Source organism: Solea senegalensis, linkage group LG21 (genome assembly GCF_019176455.1).
Source record: "Solea senegalensis isolate Sse05_10M linkage group LG21, IFAPA_SoseM_1, whole genome shotgun sequence".
NCBI lineage: Eukaryota > Metazoa > Chordata > Actinopteri > Pleuronectiformes > Soleidae > Solea > Solea senegalensis.
In genome coordinates this window covers 3,661,277-3,685,844 of record NC_058040.1, presented here as the reverse complement: position 1 = coordinate 3,685,844, position 24,568 = coordinate 3,661,277, and the positions used below count along the sequence as shown (strand labels likewise).

General features: G+C 41.1%; 1 protein-coding gene across 1 annotated transcript in view; it reads left to right on the top strand.

Moving 5' to 3' along the window:
• The window catches only part of ap3b1a (adaptor related protein complex 3 subunit beta 1a), a 55,080-nt gene extending 31,866 nt beyond the window's left edge, over positions 1-23,214 (top strand). The window contains exons 23-27 of the mRNA XM_044012896.1: positions 7,524-7,752; positions 11,133-11,217; positions 11,868-11,965; positions 13,812-13,950; positions 22,350-23,214. Of these exons, the coding sequence (XP_043868831.1) occupies positions 7,524-7,752; positions 11,133-11,217; positions 11,868-11,965; positions 13,812-13,950; positions 22,350-22,503 (705 nt within the window). The 3' untranslated portion in view covers positions 22,504-23,214. The remainder of the gene's footprint in view (positions 1-7,523; positions 7,753-11,132; positions 11,218-11,867; positions 11,966-13,811; positions 13,951-22,349) is intronic.
• Positions 23,215-24,568: the final 1,354 nt, after the last annotated feature.

Below are 24,568 nucleotides of genomic sequence, written 5' to 3'. Positions count from 1 at the left end.
ATTCAAGAAGGGTTAATAATAATAATTTAACTTATTAGTCTGTGCATGTGTTTGCAATACTCTCTTTTTTTAATTTTCTTAATTAAGATCCTTCTAATCCTTCAAGTCCTGGTACATGTTAATACTGTAGAAAAGCATGGGGGGGGAAAAACTTCAGGTGAAGTTACATGATGAATTTATTTCTTGAGTATTTAGGCAAATTAAAGCCCTAAACATATCGACTCTAGGACATACAGTTTAATTAAATTAAATTATTAGTCATTATTAGTTGTTTTTTTTTACTGATTAAAGGGTTAAGGTTTTGTCCAAAAATTACTTTCCACCCACAAAGAACAATCTCCAAAACCCTTTTTCCCCCCTATTTGCAATGAAAGAATCAATCAATCAGTCAAAATGGCTGACAATAACCTTTTGGTTGTTTGACTTGTCCATTATTCAGTTAATGTTTTAGGTCATACATCTAAAACATGATTGTTATGTGAGACTGGGCTTAATGATATTTGTTTTATGTCACCACTTGAAACAATACTTTTCATATAGTGTGTTTCAAATTTAGTTTGCTCTCTAGACTTGATAACATCCCTTTCTGCCTGTAGCTGAAATACATAAATAAAAACGTTTGGTTTTAAATAAATATAAAGATAAAGATACCGTATCTGTCATTGCCATTGCCTAACCATTTATTTTCCTCAGGCCTGTGCAAAACAGGTCGCGATAGTGTTGTTGTATAAAGGCAGATTGTTGTAAAGTGTGCAGAAAACAGTCTGTATCTTTCTGTTAAGTTCTTGGCCAAACCAAACTGCGTTAAATGCAGTTCTTGGCGATATTTGTACATCTTTTGCGACATATACTCTGAGTTATGCACGTTGATAAAGTGTGCAGCCCTACTTCAAAACTGTTGCCCCGTAAATAAAAGCAAAGACAGTTTGATTCAAACCAGCGTCAGATGAGTTCACACGGTGCTGATTAAGTCGGCTCCACGCGTTTCTCAGTGTTCAGATCTCGTCACCCAGCGACTTTCCTGTGCTGCACACAGGAAGTGATTTGTTTTATGTCAAGACAAGGAAGCAACAATATTTTTTTGTGCTTTATAGGCAAAAAAAAAGGTTGCAAAAATGTAGTGAAAAGTTTTGACAGAGCCCCGTTTTCAGATGAAGGACACCGCGTACTCATAATGTAGTCGTCGTTTCTGTTCAACGTCAAACAGAGGCAGAATAAAAACATCAACGACAACAAAAGAAGAATCACCAAAACTTACACACTGCAGCTGTAAATGTACATTTTTAGTTTTTGTTTTTTTTGTCCCTGCATGTACAATGAGCCTTCACTACTGACTGTGAACTGTTCCTGCTCTGCTGCTGCGATGCTAAAATCAGATCCTGCCCGTCAGGTCTGCCGCCTGTCAGTCAGTATGATTGACAGCTGCTGCTCTTAGGCCAGCGTTTATGCCGCACAAGTTAGTTGTTAGTCACTCTCCTTCTCCTCCTCCTCCTCCTCCTCAGGTGAAGGCCAGGGAGTAATAGCGAATAGAAATGCAGATTAGAACAGGGAACTTTTTGCACATCAACATCTGATTTAGAGTCAATTCTATGCATAAATACATGATGGGCATCGGAATTCATAGACCAAGGGTAAACAACCTCACCTTTATTCTCTCTCTCTCTCTCACACACACACACACACACGTACCCCTCCCCATACATGTGGATGCATACATATCAGCTCACACACACACACACGCTGGTCCCAGTGTCATTTCTATTTCTCAGCAATCTGCCCACAGAGGCAGCAAGTCTGTCTCAGCTGAGCGCTCTGGCCCTTTTAGAGAATTACTGCATGGTTATCAAAGGTATTTAGATTAACCCTGGTCAGTGTCTTTGACCCACCTCCTCTTCTGTCTCCTCCTCCTCTCCCCAGTTTCTGCATACAGTTTCTCCCTCTAATAACATTTTGACATTAGGATCTCTCACAAATGCCTCTTAAATCCCCCCCCCCGTTCCCATTCTGCCCCCAAACCTCTTCCAACCACTGTCCGTGTGTGCGATGGGGTGGCTAAGGCTGATAACTTTTCATTCATAATTAGCAGTCAGCGAATGGGACTGCATTGGGGGGAAATTGAACTGTCAGCGGCAGGGCGCAGGGTGTTTGACCCCATCACGCCAAGAGGGGGCCATCATAATTTGTTCATTTGGTGTCCATCAGGCGGGCGCCAGCTCACCCACTCCTCCTCCCTCGTCTTCCTCCTCACCCCTCTGACCTCCCCGTAGTGAGCGCTCTGGGTTCACGTCTAATTATGAATCAGCAGAAGGACCCCCAAGCACCGGCGTATATAGCAGCCCCTGCCCTCCAAACCTCCCGCTGCCACTCAAACTGCAGAGATTGCCTCTTAAATAGGAATAAATGCCCACACGGAAATAGCCAGTCATTGCTGTTGTCTCCTATTTTGGGAAATATTTGTGTTTTAATGCAGCTGTTCTGTTTCTATGCAAGTGCAGGTTTCTACTGTGTTTCTATGACACGTGTGGGAATCTTGAAAAGTAGCAGGAGGAGGGATTTACATTACATTACATTACATGTCATTTAGCAGACGCTTTTATCCAAAGCGACTTACAATAGAATCAAGTACAATTAGCCAGGGGTGGAATCGAACTTGCGACCATGATGTCTTTGGTACACAAGGTAGGGTCTTAACCACTGAGCCACTCCACCCCTGATTTCTGCTCGAGCTTCAAGAAGTAAACAATATAATACTGTACTATATATTATAACAAATATAATTATATATTATGTTATATTATATTATGTATATGAAGTATAAACAGACAGAATGTGTATTTTCTTGTAGAGCTGAACAATTAATTTTCCTTTTCTAATCAAAAATAATTGCAAAGACTGCAATGTAATCATCATTTAGTTGATTGTTCCATGTTCTTTTTTTAATTCAAGAAGTGCAATACATGTCGTCCTTGCATTAGAGTGTACAAGTTATTATTTTGATGGCATTTTATGAGGCAATGCTCCATCTTTTGTAAAAATCTATAACGCAGTCGATATCGGACTGAAGCGTGACATAAAAGGTTATTTCCTAAATCAAATCACAATGTCGACACATGTCGGAAAAATCGCAATTAGATATTTTACGCTAATTGTTAAATACGCAAAATTGGTGGTGATCTGTGATTCAGACGCAGGAGTATCTGGACAGGCATTTTTTGTTTATTTCTTCCAACAATTAATACAACCAAATGATTAGTTGAGAAAATAATTGCTAATGATATTTAAAAAAAAAACAAAAGTAGTTGCAGCTCCTGAAGTTTGACAGAATCTCAGCCTTCCAGAAACTGTGGGCAGTTTGTTCAGAAAACTTACAAAGCCGGACAAAGGACACTCCTGCGTCTGAATAACAGTACTCTATTATTGCTAATGTCCTTTAATGGAAAAAAATTACAATATTAATCATTTTAGATCATCTAATTTACTGATAAATTAGTGTAAATGAACTAAACCCTGTCTTTGTGCGCTGGAGAGACTTCTTGTTACATTAAAGTAGTTTAAGGAGGCTGTAGTAACATTTATTTAATTCAATTTGCCACCAAGGTCTTTGTGATGCCCCTCAATTAATTGTCATCTTCAGAGTGAAGGGAACAATTAGGCCCTAAAGTCAAACACATGTCTTTTACCTTCGTCTGTACAACTCTTGTAGAACATAATGAAATCCTGCCCGTGCCATTGGAGGCAGACGGCGTCTAAAAACCAGAAATGGATTTTCAATATAATGTCCATACATCTCTGTACTCCCAACTCCCCCTCTCTGTTAAATGGGCCTCCTTATGCACACGGCAGGAGGCTGCCTGCCTCCGCTTAGCCCTTTTTTGAATATGTCAGCGGGATTTTCAGGTCATTTGCCAGAGAGGATGTCGGGGAACGTGGCGTCCGCGGGCGCTGAAGGTGACTGGTGCCTGTGTCATCCATCACAGCGGCTTCCTTTAAGTTGATGCATAATAGAGCCTCTCAATCAACTTCCTCCCTCATTGTCACCTCCCTCCTTCCTGTCCAGGATAGAGAACAGGAGCCAAAGCCAAAGGATGGGAGAAAAAAAACAAAGGGAGAGTGACAGAGAAGTCAAGGTTACATCCCTCTTATTGTCTTATTTACACTTCAGGTGTTATGGGCCTGTGCTTTTATAACAGTAGATGGAGGGGGGTGGATGAAGGGGCTTGTGTGGGGACTTTAACTGTCCACTATGTCAAATTGGTGATAATAAGCAGTTTGAAGCGATGTCCTGTCGCTGTAACGCCTGCTCAGGACGAGGCGTCAGACAGGACCTTGAAGCAGGATGTGTCTGTCAGGGAGGTAAATCACCGCTGTGATGGGGTGGCAAACATTACGGCCAGCTTTATCGACACCGACTGCTCTGACACATCCAAAAGTGGCCCAATAAATTTGCAGGCTGGCGGTGGCGTGACGGGCGCTTGCGAGGGCGCGGTGGCGTTACGATGGCGCCGCCGCAAATGTTTGTTTGACCTCCTTCGCTGGCGCTTGGGGCGCGTCTGGACACGAGAGACGCTGCTCGTCTGACAAAGACATGTGGAGATGATGTTGTGGTTGTTTTGGCGGGGTTTTCCATGGCTCATGTCACCCGAGCTGGCTCTTTTTTTAAAAAATGTATTTTTTAAACTAGTCCCTACATGACACCTGGATTGTGGAGCTCTAATATGAAAACTCACTGTGGGGGCGCTGTAATGTTCTCGGATTGCTTCAGTTGGTCGGGTCTAAGTTCACCAATAGTATTTGCCCAAAAAAATAAGGTCAGCTGACTGATGATACTGCCAGGATTCATTCAAGGCCAGTCAATCTGTCATGGAGAGTCTCGTCTCAGTGCTGTAACGTCTTCCGTGGCTCTGGGGAAAATGTGTCTGAAAGTCAATAACCCAAACTGATGTCTTGAGAGTTGAGATAAAACATATCAGTACACAATATGTAAGATTAATTTATTGTCGACAGCAAGAACTATGTGAAGGGAATGTATAAATATATAAGTTTGTTCTATAAATGTTATTAATTTACTGTACCTGTCAGTACAGCATAGTTGTTGACAGACATACTCTATACAGTCAGGTTGAGCCTGAGTTCTCCTGGCAGCTAAAAATCATTCCAAGTGCAATAAGTATTTCTTTCTCCACAAACTGACCACCAAGCTTTTAATTCACGGCTGCAGTAAAGGGCAGTTTTAATGTAATTTAACCCTCCATTTTTTTTTTTTTTATTCTCTTTATCATGTCTTTTCCAATTATCCCGTTATCTTATTTTAACTGTGTTTCTATGACTGTCTGATTTTATGGAAAGTTCTGTTCTATTCTAGTGGAAAAACTGAAATATTCTACTCAAGTAAAAGTACCACTATTTTGATAACATTTTGACTTACGTGCAAGTTCAAAAAGTAGCATGTTTAAAATTTACTTACAGTAAAAGTTACTATTAGTTACTTTTTTAACAAAGTTGGGGTTAAAAAAGACAAGGGGACACAAATCTCTCATGAATTGTTTTTAATTAAAGGCAAACCTTTACAAATTAAAGTGCTGACAATATAAAATATGTAAGCACATAATGTTTCAGTCAAATTGCGTCAAAGGTCACACATTCCTTTAACTTTCTCCTTAGCGCCAACTCGCCTGTCCTTGTCATTCATTGCCAAAGTTTCCAGAGTGTGAATGTTAGTATTTGTTTTATTTATTTAAATTCAGGCCAACATTGTAGTGAACTACAGTACTTCCAAAAAAACATACTATATATACTACGTACTTTTAAAAAGTACACAAAAAACCTACTCAATTACAGTAACGCGAGTACATGTAATTCATTACTTTCCACCTCTGGTACTGGATCATATCTAAAATAAGTATTTGATATAAAAATTTGAATAATAAGCAAAGGACACAAACACAACAAAGACACTGATCTGACGCAGTGTTCTGCTTCCTGATAGAAATCTGGTTTCAAACTCCAAAACCTGTTGCTTAATTCCGCATCTTGCTGTGCGACAGGTTTAGTGTTTGATGTCAGCTCAACAATGTCACAGTGAGCACACCAGGACTCGTCTCCGCGTCGCCTCCGTGTACGTCAAGCCGATTCTTCATCCTCACACGCAACATGACAAGTGTGAGGACGGCGCCGCATTTCTTCTCCCCCCCAAACACGCGTGCGCCCTACATCCGGCTTCAAACAATACAACGTGCGCTGACACCACTCGACACATTGTGAGCTGTGGCATCATGCCTGCGTGTTTGCACCGTCTCTCCGTGTGTCAAACTCTCAGTCATATTCAATTAAGATAATTAGTCCACACACTTCGCCTAATCATCTAAGTGTGTTGTTTACAGGATCCGTTTTTGTTCTCTGGTGCTTGTTTTTTTATTTTCCCCATATAAAACTTCATGATGCATCAAACTTTTCTTTTTTTCTTTTTCTTTTTTTTAAACTCGTCTGCTTCTTTGAAAGTTGGATTTCTTATATTTTGTTTTGGTGGTAGAAAACAAAAAAACAAAAGCTATTTTTTGCTTCCTGTACATCTGTCTGACTGTTGCACTCGGGTGCAAAGTGTTCCAGACGATGTGAAAACTCTTTACACGCACGGATGTTTTGAATTAATTAGTTCTGTCACTCAAGACGGAAGAAGGTGGAAGAATCTACACCTGCTTTTGTAGACGCAGCAGAGGTTCATGCCCATTTTGGTAAATATTCCCATATTTGACAGCTCCTGACAGACAGTAACGGTATATATTTATATATAAATAACTTGTTGGGGTAACCCAGTTTTAACCTAAAGGAGCTGTGCCTCCATCAAATAGACAATGCCACCAAGTGTGAACAAGGTTCATCTTAAAGGTTTTAGAGGGGGGGGAAAAAGGGACACCACCTCCACCTCCTTTTCTTTTCCTCACCTCTCAAATCTAATGTGATTTCCTGCCTCTGAAAAGGTAAAAGCCCCTTTATAAAGGCCTGTGAGTGGCTGGTTTGGCCCATTCAGGCACTTGTGTTTCTATTCATTAGAGGTTGTTTTTTAGTCAGCCTGGTTCGACTGAGCATCCAGCCCATTTCCATCTAACCGGCCTGATTTAGGACATTTTTAAATGGACTTCTCTGTACCCTGCAGAGTCAATTAGGGGAGGATGGTGGCTGTGGTGGTTTATCAGCCAAAGCTCTGTCCCACTCCACAGGAAAGTGCTGCATTGTGGTCGCTGATTGTACACAATCACTTGCATGGTTATACGTGATGGAAAGAGCGAAGCTTCTGGTATTAATCTGCCCTCTTGTGTGGATGCATTTGCACTGTAATGCACAGGTCGTCCATCGATGTGGAGAGTCCTGCGCTCCTGTGCAATGTTCTTCCGCCCGTACTGTTTTTCCTCTTGTTTGTGATTAATCCAGCTGTTCCTCACTCTGATAATCACATGAGTCGCATTGTTTGCTACCTGCACAAAGTCACACTCCTCATCTGTTCATTCATATTCTGTTCCGATCAGGTCACCACTCCGTCCTTTGGCCCCATGAAAACCCACGAGCTGCTTCACCACATGACGGGAAAAGGCCTCTCGGCCAAGTATCACTTCCCGAGGCAGCCGTGCTTGTACCAGCCCAGTATGGTGGGGGTGCAGGTCATACTGACCAACAGCTCGGATCACACCTTGGAGGAGATCCACGTTGGCGAGCGAAACCCTGCAAGCCTCAACATCCACTGCTTTAACACCATCGGTGAGTAAAGGTGCCACTGTAGAGCCTGTCAGTATTCAGGTCCATTAAGTTGTCCTGTTAAAGGAATACTTCTAACAGTTACACTAACAGGACCAAGTGTCACTGGTGGAACAAAAAAAAAGAATGAAGATATTACTACCCCTATTCTAGTAATACAAAGCTAAATGCAAATCAGTGAAGTATTCCTTTAAGATTATGATCATGGTTTTTGCTGTAATGTATAACATTACAGCATAAATGGAGCAAAAATAGTTGATTGGAACGTTTTGCACAAGCCTGTACAGTCTGCTTGCAAGTGGTCAGGTCCACGATGTCCTAAAAATGAGGTCAGCTGACCACATGACCAGGCTTTTCAGGAATGTTTGGGATGTGCTGGAGAAGACTCATCACACCCCATCATAAATTCACCAAACCCATTTTAAGATTACAGCAAAAACGATGCTTGTTGTAATCTAAATGAACTAAAAAGATAAACAAAATATTAAAGGATAAGAATAGAATACAATACAATATCACTTTATTAACCACTCAAGGGAGACGTTATATGTGTTAGAGCAGCAGAAACAATAGAGGATAGAATAATAAACACAATGCACTGTGATGCATTTTTAAAATAAAATGCAAAACTATGCTACCCATACGTAAAATATAGGCATTTACTGAGCATTTGATATTGTGTGTATAGTCCAGGAGTCACACAACACCAAGAACTAATGAGCAAAAGTCTGATATGTACTACTTCTGTGTTCTAATTCCCAGTTTTTAATGATTCACTACTGCTGTAATTACTTTATAAAGTATCAGAAAAATGTATTTTTGAATAATGTTGAATAGAAGACAGTGCCCACTGCTAACATAAACTATTCAAAGTTATAAAATATCACTCCAGCAAAAGGAGCCATTTTCTTGGTGAAAACATCACATCTGCTAATTGCCAAGCATAAATCCACATTACAGTCTTAAGTTAACGGTATAGGTAATAGAGCTAAATTGTAATTTGAAATTAAAATGAGCATTATCCATTTAATTGAATAAACACCCAGAAAAGCTACTTCTTCTTTTTTTTTCTATTTTCCAGTTCTCTTAACAAGGTCATAAAAAATGTGCAGTAAATGGCTGTAGAGCTCTCACAATAATATACATTTCTCTCCCTATTATACTATACACACAAATCTACTGATTTGTTATGACTAAGTTCTCACACGTGATTCCAACTCTAATTTCACTGTTGTATTTTGTCAGCCACGTTTATTCCAACCTGCACAGTGTCTGATGTTGCTGCATCTCCTTTAGAAATGAGCTGTGCCTATAGTCTGATATGAAATGATCATTATTTGACCATAACACCCATAACCGTGATCGCTGTCAGCCCAGCAAATAGCCCTATCCCTATTCGGACTAATCCTTGGTCATTAGTATCGATCAGTTCTAGCAGACGCGCGCCATCTCCATATTTCTTGTCCTACGGTTGTATAGTCGTTACACTGAGTGTAATATAAGACAGGGAGCAGCTCTCCCTCAAGAGTGTCTCTTTTTTAATGCACACACACACACACACACACAGAAGCAGTGTGTGGTGGAGCACATTAAAACTGTCAATTGCAGGCGATTGATTGGCCATTGAAGGAACTCAAGCAGGCAAACAGTGGGTAATTTGGATCGATTGAGCGCGGCTTGTGTGAGCGGGTGGCTGGAGTTGATTTGTATAAGTTGCAGAGAATGAATACAGACAAATCTTTATTTTGTGGTGTTTTGTTTGTGTTAGAGGGAGGGGCGGGTGTCACATGGCAGTGTTTGTATTTAATAAGAAATACTGCACGGTGCATCTACGAGGTGCAGTGCCGCTCTACACCATGTGAACGGCTGTTAAAACTGTAATTCTGCTTAAAGTGTAATGTAATACAGCAAAGTAAACATCAATTACTTTTTGAGTTTCGGGGCGAGACGGAGAGTTTTCTTGCTTGTAGGGATTCCTGTTTTATTTGTGTTGTAAAGACACAGGACACAGGTACTTTTGTTGTGTTGTTGCGTAATACACACCTGCGTGTGGGTTAGAGTGTCTTGAATCAATTTACCAAAAACATCCTGGTAGGCAAGAGAACATCAGGGAGCACATAGATGGTGAGGTTTGTCTTTCACCGTCACTCTGGGCCATCAGTTTTAACATCATAACCCTAGACGTTGTTTATTCCAGCTTTAAAGGACAATATATCGTCGGCGATGGTGATCACACAGACATCCAGCCCATGTTTTCGTATTTTAATTTAGCCATCTAGTGGCTGTGGGTGGAGTTTTAAATCCAATCTTTATTGATTCATAGATTTTGGACCCTGAAGATACAACAGTAATATTTTGTGGACCTGTATTAGACGTGTTGTTGCGTCAGACGTTGTTTTTAATTCTTTGCTTAGCCGCCATAGTGGTTACTTTAAATCAAAATGTAAGTATATTCACAACAGTACTTAGATGAGTTTTGCAAATCCAGTTCTGTTCTGTTTTGTGAACTAGTTGAGCCAAATCAAGGCTGGATCTAAACCTGCCTGTCCTTGGTTAATAACACCTCTTATTAGACAAATGACTAATTTGCTCTATATCATCTATATTTAAATGTATAATGCTAGTTATATATACAGTATATTTATATTGACACTGGAGAAGTAACAGAGTAAAAAAAGGTGTTTTAAGGGAGCAGTGAAGGCTGGATTCAGTGTGAGTCCATGATGACTCTGTTTTCAGGCGCTTTCCTCTGGAGCCTCCGCTCTGCTCTTCTCTGGTTGTAGAAAGAGTTATAGAATAAAATAGCCCGGCTCCACAGAGAGAGAAACACAGGCCGACTGGGGAGGCGTGGAGGATGTTTCTGTCTTTCTGTGTTCTTCTCATCCTTAACCTCCCTCCCTCCCTCCCTCCCTCCGCCTCCTCCCCCCTCCTCTGGCTTCCAGCTGTCCAGACTCTCTCTTCAGCAGTTTTGGCTTTACTTAACTCTCTTCCCATCTCGCCTTTCACCCACTCTGTCTATCTCCCTTACCTGCTCCCTCTTGATGCTGATGCTCTCTTTGACAGGCCTGTTGTTTTGGAAATATGCTAGTCCTTCATGTGTGCTTTTTTTTTCCCCTGTCCTCTGTGAGGTTGGAGGTGTGGGGGAATGAGATTGAAGGATAGATTTCTCACACACGGTGGCCTTGCTTTGTGAAGTAGAAAACACAAGTGGTGTGGATGTCTGTCTGTTCCACTCTGCTGCTGCCACCCACCATCACCACCTTGTCTTCCACCTCCTCTGCCTTTGCTGTTCCATCCCTCCCCGCAATGCACACTGTGCCCTTGTCACTCACTTTTTTCCCTCTCCTCCTTTTGTCTTTCCCTCCCCTCTTTTCCACTCTCAGAGCGGCTGGAGCCAGAGGCCTCGGTGACGGTTTCCATGGGTATTGACTTCAGCGACTCGACGCAAGCAGCCAACTTCCAGTTGTGGTAAGACAACCTGACATCTACTCATGTCAAGTCAGGTGTATTTTTATTTTCTCCCTCTCTTTCATTTGTACATCTTTTTTACTGCTTATCTTCTGCCACAGCTCTCATTCTCTTCCCACATTCACCATCACATCGCCCTATTTTTTTTCCCTTCTTTCTCCTTCTTCAGTTTATTTGTATCTCCTCTTCCCTTTTTCTTCTCTTGTCCATTTCTTTGTTAATTCTCCTTTTTTTCTACCTGCTCTGTGCCAGCACTCCCAGGTGAGACATCAGCCACAATTGATCCCACTTCCCCGCGATAACAATTATTCCTGCAGTAATCAGCCCCGGCCCAAATCAACCTGCTGAATGCCATTGGCACCGCTGCTCAGCCGATCAATAACCTTATCAGAAAATCTGTTTGGGATGGGGGGGAATCAATCCGGCCCAAAAATGCCATTCACAGAGCGTGGGTTCGCAAAAGCAATCAGAAGAGAAACGTTTAATACACAAACGAGGCATGAACACACACACTCCAATCGGGCAGATTGAGATGAACTTGAAACACAGAGTCACAAATATCTTCAGTCGACGCTTTTATTTAAGAGTTAAATTAAGTTAAGTTATATATTTTATTTTATATAACTTCAACTTTTGTGTTTCTCCCTCAGCACCAAGGAGGACGGGTTCAGTGTGTCCATCCAGCCGGCCGTAGGAGAGCTGTTGATGCCCAGTACCATGACAGAACAGGACTTCTCCAAGGAGCAAGGTGAGTTCAAAGGTCATCGTCGTCATCATTCAGTTCAAGTTAGAAAATGGTAGCAACACGAGTCTTTGTTGTCTCGGTGTTGGTACCATTTTGTCCTTTTTCTGCTCTTTCGTCAACTTTCTGTTGGAAATGATGTGTCGATGTATGATACTGAAATATCAATCAGTCGCTATATTTGCCTTGTCGATGGATCTGTGTAGTGTCAGTAGTGAAGCAATATGTCATTCAGAGTGATGATGTGTATGAGAGATGGGTTTTCAGCAACAGAAAATGAGCTTTATTGCACAGAGAAATGTATATTTTAGGATAATACTCAACAAAAACTCTGTGCTTTTCAGGGTATAACATGTCAAAATGGTGGCAGTGCAAAAGGCCCATACTTTTTAACCCTTAGTGCACCTGGGTAATTGCAGTGGGAATAATTCACAACTCCTTATATGGACGTCCTGGGGGTGTGTGTTTATAGCTCACACATTCAGGCGTATTTTTTGTCTTCTGATGTGTTGTTGAGTCAAACTTATGATTAATTTTATATTAAATTTTTAGTAGTGATATAAAGTAACAATAATTGTGCAGAAGTCACAAAATAGGGTGTTTTTCTTTTTTTTGTTCATAAAAATGAGACACGTGAACTTTAAAGTTTGACGTATTTCCAAATTTCACAAATTCAATCTGATTTTAAACATTTTGAGTACTTTTGCTCAGGTGTGTTTATATATTTATATATATACATATATATATATACATACATATATATATATATATATATATATATATATATATATATATATATACATACACAGATATATATATATATATATACATACACAGATATATATATATACGTACATAAAATATATATTTTTCATGAGGTTGCACATTCTTATAGTCTCTGTATAAATTGTACGTTTAAACGTAGTAATGGAAAAAAAGCAGCCAAAATTGTTCCCCATTAAAACTACACAATATCACCAGAACAGTTATTTAAAGGCGAACAAACCGATGCAGATGTAATCATCTAAACTATAATTCCTAGAGTTAAAATATTAGACGATTAATATTATTATCGTCCGTCTGAGGAAATAAACTAAAATCCTAACCTGCCTCTTACAAACATTTTCTCACCCGAATCATTAAAGATAAAAAATGTTCGCCTCTTATAAAGCACTTAATGCCGTTTCCTACACAAACGCACAAAGCGCGCACACACACACACACACCTGTAGAGCGTCGCAGTGTGGCAGCTATTGAGAGCTGAGAGCGCGCTCGCCTCCGAGCCATCAGCGAGCCCTTAAGTGCCTTCTAAATGCTGCTGCCGCCTTAATTAATCTTCACCCGCCGCGGTGCTGAATACATCCTGCACTCAGACAAAAAAAAAAAAGCCCCGACTGAACAGAGTAGAGCAAGTTTCCTTGCATTTAATACTGATTGAGTGAGGTTCATTCATTCTTTCATTAAGTGGGTTTCCACCATATTTGCTTTTTACTTACTTTTTTTATTTCTACCTAACTTGTGCATCTTTATCTCCATTCTTTTGTGCAAATCCTCGCTCATTACTGAGAGCACATGGACTGGCCTTTTGCCTTCACTCTCTTTTAATCTTTCTTTATTGATGGATGCGCCATTTTGTTGCTTCTCCTATTCACCCGGGCTGTTTCATCTGGGTTGTTCCATCAGCATCAAACCAGAAACCAGACTTGAATAGACATTTTAACTGACTGTGATGCTACTTATTTTACAATCATATATTTGTTTTTTGGTTTAACGTGGATAAAAACATTGAATTTGAGTGGCTTCTATTTATGTGGCTCTGTTTCTGACCGCTGAATGTTTTGCGTCCCCTCAGGTAAGCTCCTGGGTATGAATGAGATCTCGGAAACCATCACCATGGCAACAGCAAACACCTCCAGCCAGGCCATCAGCAAGCAGGTCCTGTCTGTGGCCAATTTAGGGGTGGTTTCATCGAGCCAGAGCAACTTCCACAGGTGAGATGTTTTTTTTAATTCTGATGGGAAAAGAACGCACGTTATTTAAAAACCCTAATAGTATTTTATAGCTCATATAAATGTCAGCAAAACAACAGCTCTCAAAGGACAGAGTTGCTAAAATGCATAATGTGAAGGTATTTCTTGTTACAGAGTATACTTTTCATTCCTTGAATCACACAATAATGGAGTTTTTCACACTAAATGACAGGTGCACAAGGTACGCCCACACGCCAGTACGAAAACAGCGGAGATGAATTTGGAACCAGAATTAATATTTTGCGAGTAGTCCTCCTGTCAGCCTTAAATGTCTTTAAACTTAAATTTAGATTTTTATCGTTATTAATCAACGAGTGAGCTGTCAGAATGTCCACGTTACATTACATGTTGGTCTTAATAAAATTAAATAAAACCAAATGCAGCTTTGTCAGTGCTTATGCAACTTGAAATATGTTTTTAATTCTTAAATATCAAGGTGAAGAAGAAACGGTGTCACAGTTGCACCCTTTTGTCCAGTTGAGAGCACAGTTCCTGTGTTTTTTTGTTTAGTATACGGTAAAGGAGACACCGACGTCAAGATATGCTGATGAAAATGTGAAAACGTGACTTTGACTTTGTCAAACGTGCTATAGAAATAGATGTGACATTCTTCATATATGGCTTACAAATCCATGTTTTTGTATCATAGGTCACGATAACACAAAACACTAGTCAGTTTGTGATAAACTGTGAATTTAACGTCCTCGTATAAATAGCCGTCCCCTCCCTAACGCTACAAAGTCAGTAAAGCTCTGCTTAATTTTATTCTGTCTTGCATAAATCGTGTAGTGTGACAAATTATATTAGCATTGGGTCTTAGGCTACTGTACAGCGTCTTTGTAGCTGAGCCAATTATGTCTTTGAAAAATGCATGATATAATAGCTACATAGGAAGGGGTTTTTTTTTCATTGTGGGTATTTTATCTCACTTTGAATGCAGACGGGAGTTGGAAATGATGCTGAAGATCAATCAGCGCACATAAAAACAACACAAAACTGTATTTTTCTTATTGCCAAAGCACAAAATGTAGCCGTGTGCTGCAGCGAGAATGATTTACCCACCTTTTGTATCAGGATGGAGAGTAAATGTGTGAGTCACACACTTTTACATGTAGACTTTGTTTTCTCACTTAAACCTGTAATTAGTTAAATGCTGCCGGTCGGCGTGCCAGGCATAATTGTGTGTATTTTTGTTGTTTTTTTAAATGTGGAGTTAAGTCAAACGTCTGTGGCTGTGAATTCGGTGAGAGTGCCTGTGTTCGCTGTGCTCACCCTCGTGCACACATGCCAGGGGAATGCCCCGAGAAGCCTGCCTGTGTAATTGGTGTACACAGAGTGTGCTAATGAGCTTCCTCCTCTGTCACGCACACCCGAACACCTGATAGATAATTACACCTCCCTCTCTCCCTCTGTTTCCTGCTCTGTCCCTCTTTCACTTCATCTCTGCACCCCCATCTGTCTCTCCCTCCACGCCACTGTCTCTCTTTCACTTCCTCTTTGTCTTTCACTCCATCCTCCTGCGACACGATCAGTCCCTCCCCCCCCGTTTGTCCCCCCTCTCTCTCTCTCTCTTCTCCCTCTACATGTCTTAGGTGATAATTTCTTTATAGATTTAGGCTGGGATGGAGGATGTCAGGAGACTGGGACAGTGAGGAAGTCAGAGAGGTGGAAATAAAAAAAACACACAAGAAGGAGACAATAGCAGCAAGGGCACAGGGAGCTGAAGGAGTGAGTGGAGATCAATGTGAGCCAGTGAGAGAGGCTGGCATCCAATAAGCCCATACTTCATTCAGAATAACCAATAACTCAAATGACTGCAGGCTATCAATCTTTCTCCTGCTTCCGTGTCGACTGAAGAGGACAACAGTCTCCCAATGTTACCCCGCAGTCTTCTAGTAATAAAGACACTCTCCTCCATATTGTCCGGCGGTGTCCGTCCTATTTATTGGAAATGATTGAGTTCCTCGCTGACAAATATCCTCAGTCTTTGTCTCCTCAGATTTGAAGCGGGCAGGTTTGACAGTATTTCAGAAGTAGAAAGCAGCTCCAGCGAGCGTTCCAGTTTCATTTGGTCGGGGTGTTTTTTCGCGGGTTGCTCTAAATTCAGTACGTGCACAGTGTTTTGTTTTGATGCCAGCACCTGTGTAGGATCTGACTATTTGATTTAATGCAATGAAAGTGTTGTTTTGTTGTAAGTATTTGACACGAGGTAGGATGGTCATTTTACACGTGGAAAATATCCTTTTAAATATACAATACAATGCAGTTTTTATTTAATACTAGACAAGATAAGATTAGATTTTCATCCACGATTTCTTTTGACATAATTCAACTGTGGGATTACCCATATTTTGCATTTCTTCATTAGTTTATACATCATTTTTATTTAAAGTACATTTGAGAAACAGATCCTAAATGTTGTTCAATGACGTTTGTGTTTATAAACTATTATATTTCAAGGGAAACAACATAATTGTCAGGGAAGAAAATTGGCATTATCAGTCGACTTGTTATATTCCCATTTTTGTGACTATTCCACGTGCAGTTAGGTTTATTTACACCACGTCTTCTCTTCACGACATTGTGTCCAGGACAGTTTCCTAGAGTTAAATGAGAAATGTTCAGATTTTGCCCAGTCGCTCACTTAAATTGAATCAACAACTTAGTAATAATGATAATAAATATAACGCAGACAAAACATCAAAGTGGCTACACTTGAAAATCTTCACCCATAGATTGCTCTGGCTGCTCTTTAAGTGACTCCAACTCGATTTACAGTCGTTTTTCTGCCCGTTCTTATTCCACCAATCCACCGCCGGATCAATCGGCTAATCATTTCAGCACCTGTAATAATTCCAGTCGGCGTTTTAGGTTTTTTACGCCGAGTAACACGCGGCACGACGCGTGCGCAGAGCGGAGCGATCGATCTGATCGGATACACCCACTGAGAGCTTTACGGTGGAGGTCGCTCGTCATTAAATGTGACTTGAGAGGTGACCTCCGTCCGGTGACCCCAGCTTCTGCCCTCACACCGGTGGGAGTTTCACGGGGAAATAATGGATTTTTATTTCAATATGAGGAGGAAAAATGATATAGTTCATGACACGTGTTGACGTGTGTGTGCTTTAAACTGACCCCGTGTGCTTTGTGTGGTAAACGACACACACACACACACACCCTGCATCCCTGCACTCCCCTTGTTTATCAGCAGGGTGCAGCACTGCTTTTCCCCACACAGTTGTGGAAGGTGAGTGGAGCTGGGAGGGAGGGAGGGAGGGAGGAGGGGGGGAACACAGAAACACAGAAATTGATTGCTGGAAAGGAGGATGGCAATAAATCAAGCAGGAAAGCAAATGTAGACAACGCTGTTCTTGTTTATGTCTAAACAGGCGGAATAGAATAAATGTGCTCTATTTTTCAGTCCGTTTGAAAGCAAATTTGATCGAATTCTGCATGCATTGCCAATCCGTCTGGTTAGAGCCTAATTTTCCAAAAAAGGAAAGAAAGATCCCCTTGAATTATAAGCTGTGCTCTCTCTCGACTTTACACTTCCATGTAATTCAATTATGCTTCTCTAAACACTGCGAATCTTCGGTGAAGTTGAATTCTCGTCTCTCGTTTAAAACGGAACGGAGCGTCATTTATAACCTAAGACTAATTAAACGTCTGGTCTCTCTCTTTTGTAGATGGCTTAGCCGACACTGGTGGGACATGATCTATCATGTGATGATACAGAATACACCTAAAAACATCCTGTAATGTGGGTTATTCCCTGTCGCGTGTGCAGTGTTTGTCTCAGTTACAGCTGAGACCCTTGACTTAAAATCCTCTCCTCTTCCCCGAACCTGTCCCTTTTCTTCTCGAGCCTCTGCATATCCTCTCGTACCTTTCATGTCCGTCTGGCCTTCTGAGTGCAGCGCTGCGCTGGTGTGTCCGTATGGCCCGAGCTGTGGAGATGTGTGAAGGGTTCCTGCCTCTAATTGGGGCTAATAGGTTTGGCCATCTGCCTGGTCTGAGTCTGGCCGCTTGTGTTTGGCTCTCCTCTGGCCTCGCTGACCAGTCGGCTGAAGGACACTCTTCCACTTGCCCACCTGGCCCCGTACCAGGATGGAACAATAGCCTCCTCCACACTGTTGGATTTTTTTGATTTTAGTGAAAACACGGTGCGTGTTTAAAGCGCTTTTTTATATAAGAAATGTATTCACACAGTTTCAATTTTCATTTTTAGCAAAACTGTGTTTATGTTTGGGGTTGGTGTTTTGTCTCTTGCGCCACCTGCTGCCACACACCAGGGTTGCCAGAACACTTTAATCTGCAGCTCGCTGCCAAATCTAAAATGCCTCACTGCTCGTCTCAAAAACGTCTCGAGCAGAGGAGAAGAGAGAAGGAGGGTCTGCAGTAGAGATGTGTTCAAATATATTTTATTTATTTATTTTACAGCCCATTATTGTTATCTTGTCATCGTCGCTCGACTGCTTTAAAATCCCACTTTTCGACAGCTTTAATGAACACAAAACTGCGTCAAAGTATTCACAGTCATTCGATGTGATGAGGCAATTCCATATTTACTTTGTTTTCTTATGCAGGGAAAAACCTGCTGAGGTTTGTGTTTTTTTCTTTTTTGGGAACGTTTGACCAAACAGGAAGTCGGCCGTGTTGGATTTCCTGTGTTTTTCTATTTACGAATACATGTTCAAGGCCCTTTAGAGAAGTCAGATTCTCACAAAACCTGACGCACAAATTTGAAATAACAAACTGCTGTCGCGTGATACACTGGCTCTGTAGCGCCCCCTCTCGTTCATTTCGGGCTCCCGTTACAACGCGGTTGATCCAGGATTCATGGAATTTGGCACAGGTATTAAGCTGACTGTTGTTGAGTCACGTCGGGGTTGTGAGTGTCCTTTCCTCGCTGCATGCAGCTTAAATTCTCTATTTCTCTATCGCCTATTGCTGACGTGCAAAACTGTATTGAATGGGTCTGATGTTATAAAACAGACGCTGGGACAGTTATGTATGTGGATGTGCGTGAAACGCCGTCGGAAACTTTGTTAACCGCGCTCTGCAGTGACTCTTTTAAGGTTAAAGGTAGTTACTGGGCCGGTTTGAAATAAATCACCTTGAATTATTTATTCCAGAGAATAAAACATGTGCACAGTAAAGATACGGCGGTGAGGGGGGGTTGGTGATAGTGTAGTTGCCGTGGGTTAAGTCCAGCCAAAAACCTTGCTGTCTTCTCCGCGTGAGGGCGAACGCAAAGGTGAAGCCCACTCTGTGTTTGCAGTGGCAGGGCGGAGGGGGAGGCAGATGGCACACACACACACACACACTGAGGAGAATCACAGATAATTGGAGAGTGATGCTTAGCCGCAGCCCTGCCGATCGATGCCAATCCGCCCGCTCTAAGTCCAGGGGTTATGCTTTGCTTTTTCTTTCCATACACTGCAATTAATCCAGTGTTTAGCCCCCAGTATGTGACGAGTGCGGGGGAATACCAATGACCCATTTAAGGCCTGCATTTCCCTTAATCTTTCCCCCTGTTGTCCTTAAAAATGCACTGACGCCGCGTTAGGGACGCGGAGACGAGGTCTGTCCGCTCACCGGCAGCGGAGTGAAAATATTCAACGGGAACACGCTCGGAGAACCAAACGCCGCTGTTTCTCTCACCGGCTCTTATTCCATCACATGAACAAAGGCGCACAGCGGCGTCTCCTGAGACAGAATGAAAGCAGCCTTAGGGTAGTGTTAACTGGCTGACTAAATGATAGATTTATATCCTAAATCCATTAGCAAAGCCACAGGGACCACGTAGACACCTTAAGCTGCTGACAGCGGGGGCACGAGGGAAGTGGACAAGAGACCTGCGCGTTTGTGATTGTTTGTTGAATAGTGCGTGTAAACAGGGACAGGAAATTAGGATTTTTAAAGGGTTGAACGAAGCACAAACGTCCTGGATTTCCACAGTTCGTCATCACGGCCCTTGAATATTTAACGGAAGTGAGAGCAGAACAAAGAGTTGTTGGGGTTTTTGGTTTTTTTTTTTGAAAGAAAAATGAATCCGCTTTGTGAATGGCTTGTGTTTCCTGCTGAAGTGGCTAATATTTTAATTAAGCCTGAGGAGGACTCTCTCTCTCTCTCCCTCTCCTCCCTGATAAACTCCCTCCCCTCTGTTGATGATAATTTAGCAGCTCCCCAGAGACACACACAGACACACACTGGGTTTGTGAGCCAGCACAGGTTCATTGTGTATGCACCCAACTTGTGTGTGCTAATTGGTGGACGTGCTAGTCGCTCCCGCCGCGCGGCACAGGGTTTCGGGAGGAGGGCGCTCTTGTGCCGGTGTCTGTCCTCAGGCCGCCCTCTGGGGCCTCTTCACCAGCTTTAGTCAGGCCTAAGTGGGGCTCTTTGTGGGCTGTTTGTCAGGCCTAAGCAGGCGACCACGGGGGGTCTTTGTTGCGGGGATGTAGTGCTAAATGGAGGCAGATGGCTCGGAGTTAGCCACGTGAGGCTCCGAGATGCAGAGGGCCAGAGGGGAGGGGGAGAGGGAGAGGGTGGGGGGCCCAGCTCGGCTCTGTCCCCCTCACACAGGGTCACGGTGGGTCACAGCCCCTGTCTGCCTCTTGTTAGCACCCTCAATGGGGACCATGTGTGTCCAGATTTGCCCACCAGTCTGCAGGGACGGTTTCCAAGGAGACGGCGAATTCTCCGATGGCCCAGAGGGAGCTGGTGGGACGGTGGGACGGGGGCGTCCCCTCCCTGATCCTGGTCCCAAGGCTCCCACACACTCATAGACAGCGACAGTCCATAAAAACAGGCTGAGGTTTGATTGACTGGCACGAGGGGCGTGTCTCAGCCCTAATGGCTCTTTAGTCAGCTGGAATAATAGAGTGTCTGTTGTGCCGCTCTCTGTATTTCCTGTCGCATCATCTTCCCTCTTTGTCTCCCTCACTAATTTGGGGGTAATTACGAGGTGTGAGAATTTTCTAATGTGAGGATTTATGGGCTGAGGTGAGAAATGTGAGTTAAGAGCAGCAGGTCATGGCCGACCCAATGCATTTATCTGTTGTTGTTTTTGAATCTAATCTGCTCGATGTTTGTTATGCAATAGCTGTTCAATGATGTGGAAGTCAGTGGCTGTATTTCATGTGAAAAAGTGATTATTTAGTTGTAGAATCATACAATCTGTAGCATTAGCACTGAGATTACATGTCATTATCTGTGTAAAGAGAACGTAAACATGATAATTAATATGTAATAGAAAGAAGGACGGTTAATGTACATATTAGACATAATGTCATTTGCTTTTATTTTTAAATATCATCACATACCTGTCACCAGCACTCGTTATTCTGTCCACTAATTGAGTGGTAGAGTGGTATTTAAATAAAAGTTTGATGCCCCAAATACAGTGGGTGTGAATAAGGGCTACAACCAACGATTATTTTCTCGATTAATCGAGTTATCGTTTGGTCCATAAAATGTCAGAAAATTTTGAAAAATGTCGATAAGTATTTGTCAATCCTGGAAATGATGATATTCTTGAATGTTTTATTTTTGTCCACAAATCAAAATGATTCAGTTTTAATGATTTCCTTGTTAAATGGAGCAAAGAAACCAGAAAATCCAGAAATCTTGTTTTTTTACCTCTATTGTCGATTAATCTGTCGATTATTTTCTTGATTATTCACTTCGTCGTTTGGTCCATAAAATGTTGATCAGTGTTTCTCAAACCTCAAAATGATGATGTTCTCAAATGTCCACGAAACCACAATTATTTACTTTTAATGGTTTTTTATATATACATATATATATAGAGAGAGAGAAGATATTCCTATTTTAGAAGCTAAAAAAATCTGAAATACTAGATGATTAATTCAGTGATCGATTAATAAAAATCGTATCATTGAATAATTGTTGCCCTGGTGTGAATTTGAGATCAATGTAGATAGAGCAAAACAATGCTTAAAAAATAAAATCCATATTGACAGTTATCACAGTAATTGAAGGTTATACAGTATTTGCTCGTTAGTGAAAGTTGATTTAATTGTGGATTTAAAACGTCTTCCTGGGCAGAAAATGACATTTCGGGCACTTATTTGTGTTGTATTGTTTCTTTTTAAATTATACTACAATAAAAAAGGATTTTCTTAAATCTTAACAAAACTATTTCCGTGATAGAATCAGTCGCTCACCTTTAGGCCACACCTCACACGACAAAGTCAAGTCAAATGGGCGTAAAATACAAGATTCACTGAAATAAATGTATATAAAAGAGATTAAATAGAAAACACAGAAGGGCAGTGAAGTGTTAAATAAATAAATAAATAAATAAATCTGACCCATGTGATATTGCTCACCTGCAGGTTTGCCGGGCGGACGGTCAGCAGTGGAGATCTGGTCCTGGTGTCGCTGGAGGTGAAGGAGTCCTGCTCTGCTCTGCTCACCATCAACACAGAAAAGAGCGTCATGGCGTCCATGTTGCTCCGAGACCTGAAACAAGCGCTGGCCCAGGCGTAGAGCGCCAGCACATAATATGTGAGAAGGAGAACGCCGTTGGCCACACTGCACACAGATCCACAGCCCACGTTTCATGTCTTCACAAATGGAGATCCTTCTCTGAGACGCTTCAAGCCTCAGCTTCTCACTTTGTGTTGACGTGATTTGCCAAGAAAAAGCAGCGCCATTTCAATCCCAGTGACACTCTTGTCAGAAATGTGCAAAGCTTTAGAGTCTTTAGCCGCGCCAAACTAGTCTCTGTGCCTGATTTATTTTACAATTTCAACCTTTAAACTTCCCCAGAATCATATTTTGTGAAAGTGCCTTCGACGTGAAAATAATGTTAGAATACAAAAAACATATACATTAGACTATAATCAGGTCATTTTTTTATCTGTGTTACTGTTGCTGAATAATAAAAAAGTGAAATTAATAATCCACATTATTCTTTGCGTCTGGAATATCTACGATAAACGGCCTTTTTCTATTGCAAACTGAGGTTTGTAAACTGCTTCCTCTTCTGCACCAAAGTCCATAGAGAATATCCGCGGGTGAACAATATGACCTTAAAATTATATCATGATGATATTTCACTGAATTTCAAAGTAAAAGTGCTTGTTTTGACATGGAACTGTGTATTGTCCCACAATAATACCATATTTATGATGCAATAGAGAAATCAACTCAATAATAATGTGCACATCTGTTATTAAAACACCCAACAAGCTCAAATGGTTCACTGTGTTCAAAAGGAAGAGGAGGTCACGTTTTCATTATAACAAGACATTATAGTTTGACACCTCTGCTGTATATTATTCCTCCCTTTATTTCTTCCACTATACATTTCATTGTTGCTTTCAAACCAAATGGGAGCAGTGTCAGCGGCTCATGGTCCAGATTAGTTCCTGTGTGGTTAAATGAGGGTTTTCATAGTGTGCAACAAATCAAACAAAGTAAACATAATAAAATAATATACAGTACAAGTAAAACATGTTCTACAAATCAATTTCCCCCATTTGAAGAGAAGCAAATAAACTACTATGTCTGAATAAACCACAAATAATATACATACTGTATATGGACATAGACATGGAGACACTTTCATTTCATGGCTTATTTGACCAGAGCAGAGGTTTATTATTATTATTATTATTATTCTCACCAACAGAAATGCACACGTTTTTATTCATGACTCTTATGTTTGAGTCACTGGAATTTCAGTAAACACAACACAAATGCACAGACACACAAAGATGAGACAATACCATGAACTCCATTTAAAATCCATTTTCAAACGCACTCTTGACCATGTGGAAAATAATGTTTTATTTTTCATTTCTTAGGTTATTAACTTATTATAATATAGTTTTAATACAATTTAAACTAAGATTTATTTTTGTGTCCTCAAGTAACATGGCAACATGCATATACGGAAGAGTATTAGTGCCACATGTAAAAAAAAAAAACAACGAAAAAAACCTGCATGAATTCTGACATTAAAGTAAGAAGAAAAAAGTCAGAATTATGAGAAAAAATACGAGAATAAAGTTAAAGTATTTCTTTCTTTTAAATTTTTCTTTTTACATGTGGCACTAATACTCTTCCGTACATTTCTCTTCAATGCTTTGATATAAATACATTAAGATCATTCTGTGTTTAAATTTAATCTTCATTGATCAGCAAACACATTTTTTGTTTTTTCATTTAGAGGATTTAAAAACACAAAAAAGGTCTTTGAGCATCCTGGAAACATGATGATATGTTTGCCCGTGTAGCTCTTATCCTCTTATATATGCCACTCACATACTGTAGCCCCATGCCATGAATGTTTCAGAAGGAGACTCTGGTGTCGTAATGTTTATTTAAACTGTGGCAGCAGAAGCTCTGTTCGGTGTGAGTAGAACGAAGCGATGGTCGCGTTAATGCACGGTGAAGACGACGCCAGCTTCACGCGTAAATCCATTTAATGTGAACACTCTGTGGCGAACGCGCGAGGAGTGAGTGATGAAAGAGTGAAGATGCTTTTAGCGAACTCAAGCCCGGCCACTGCCTAACGACACTTGGACTGAGTTGCCGGTCGTTGATT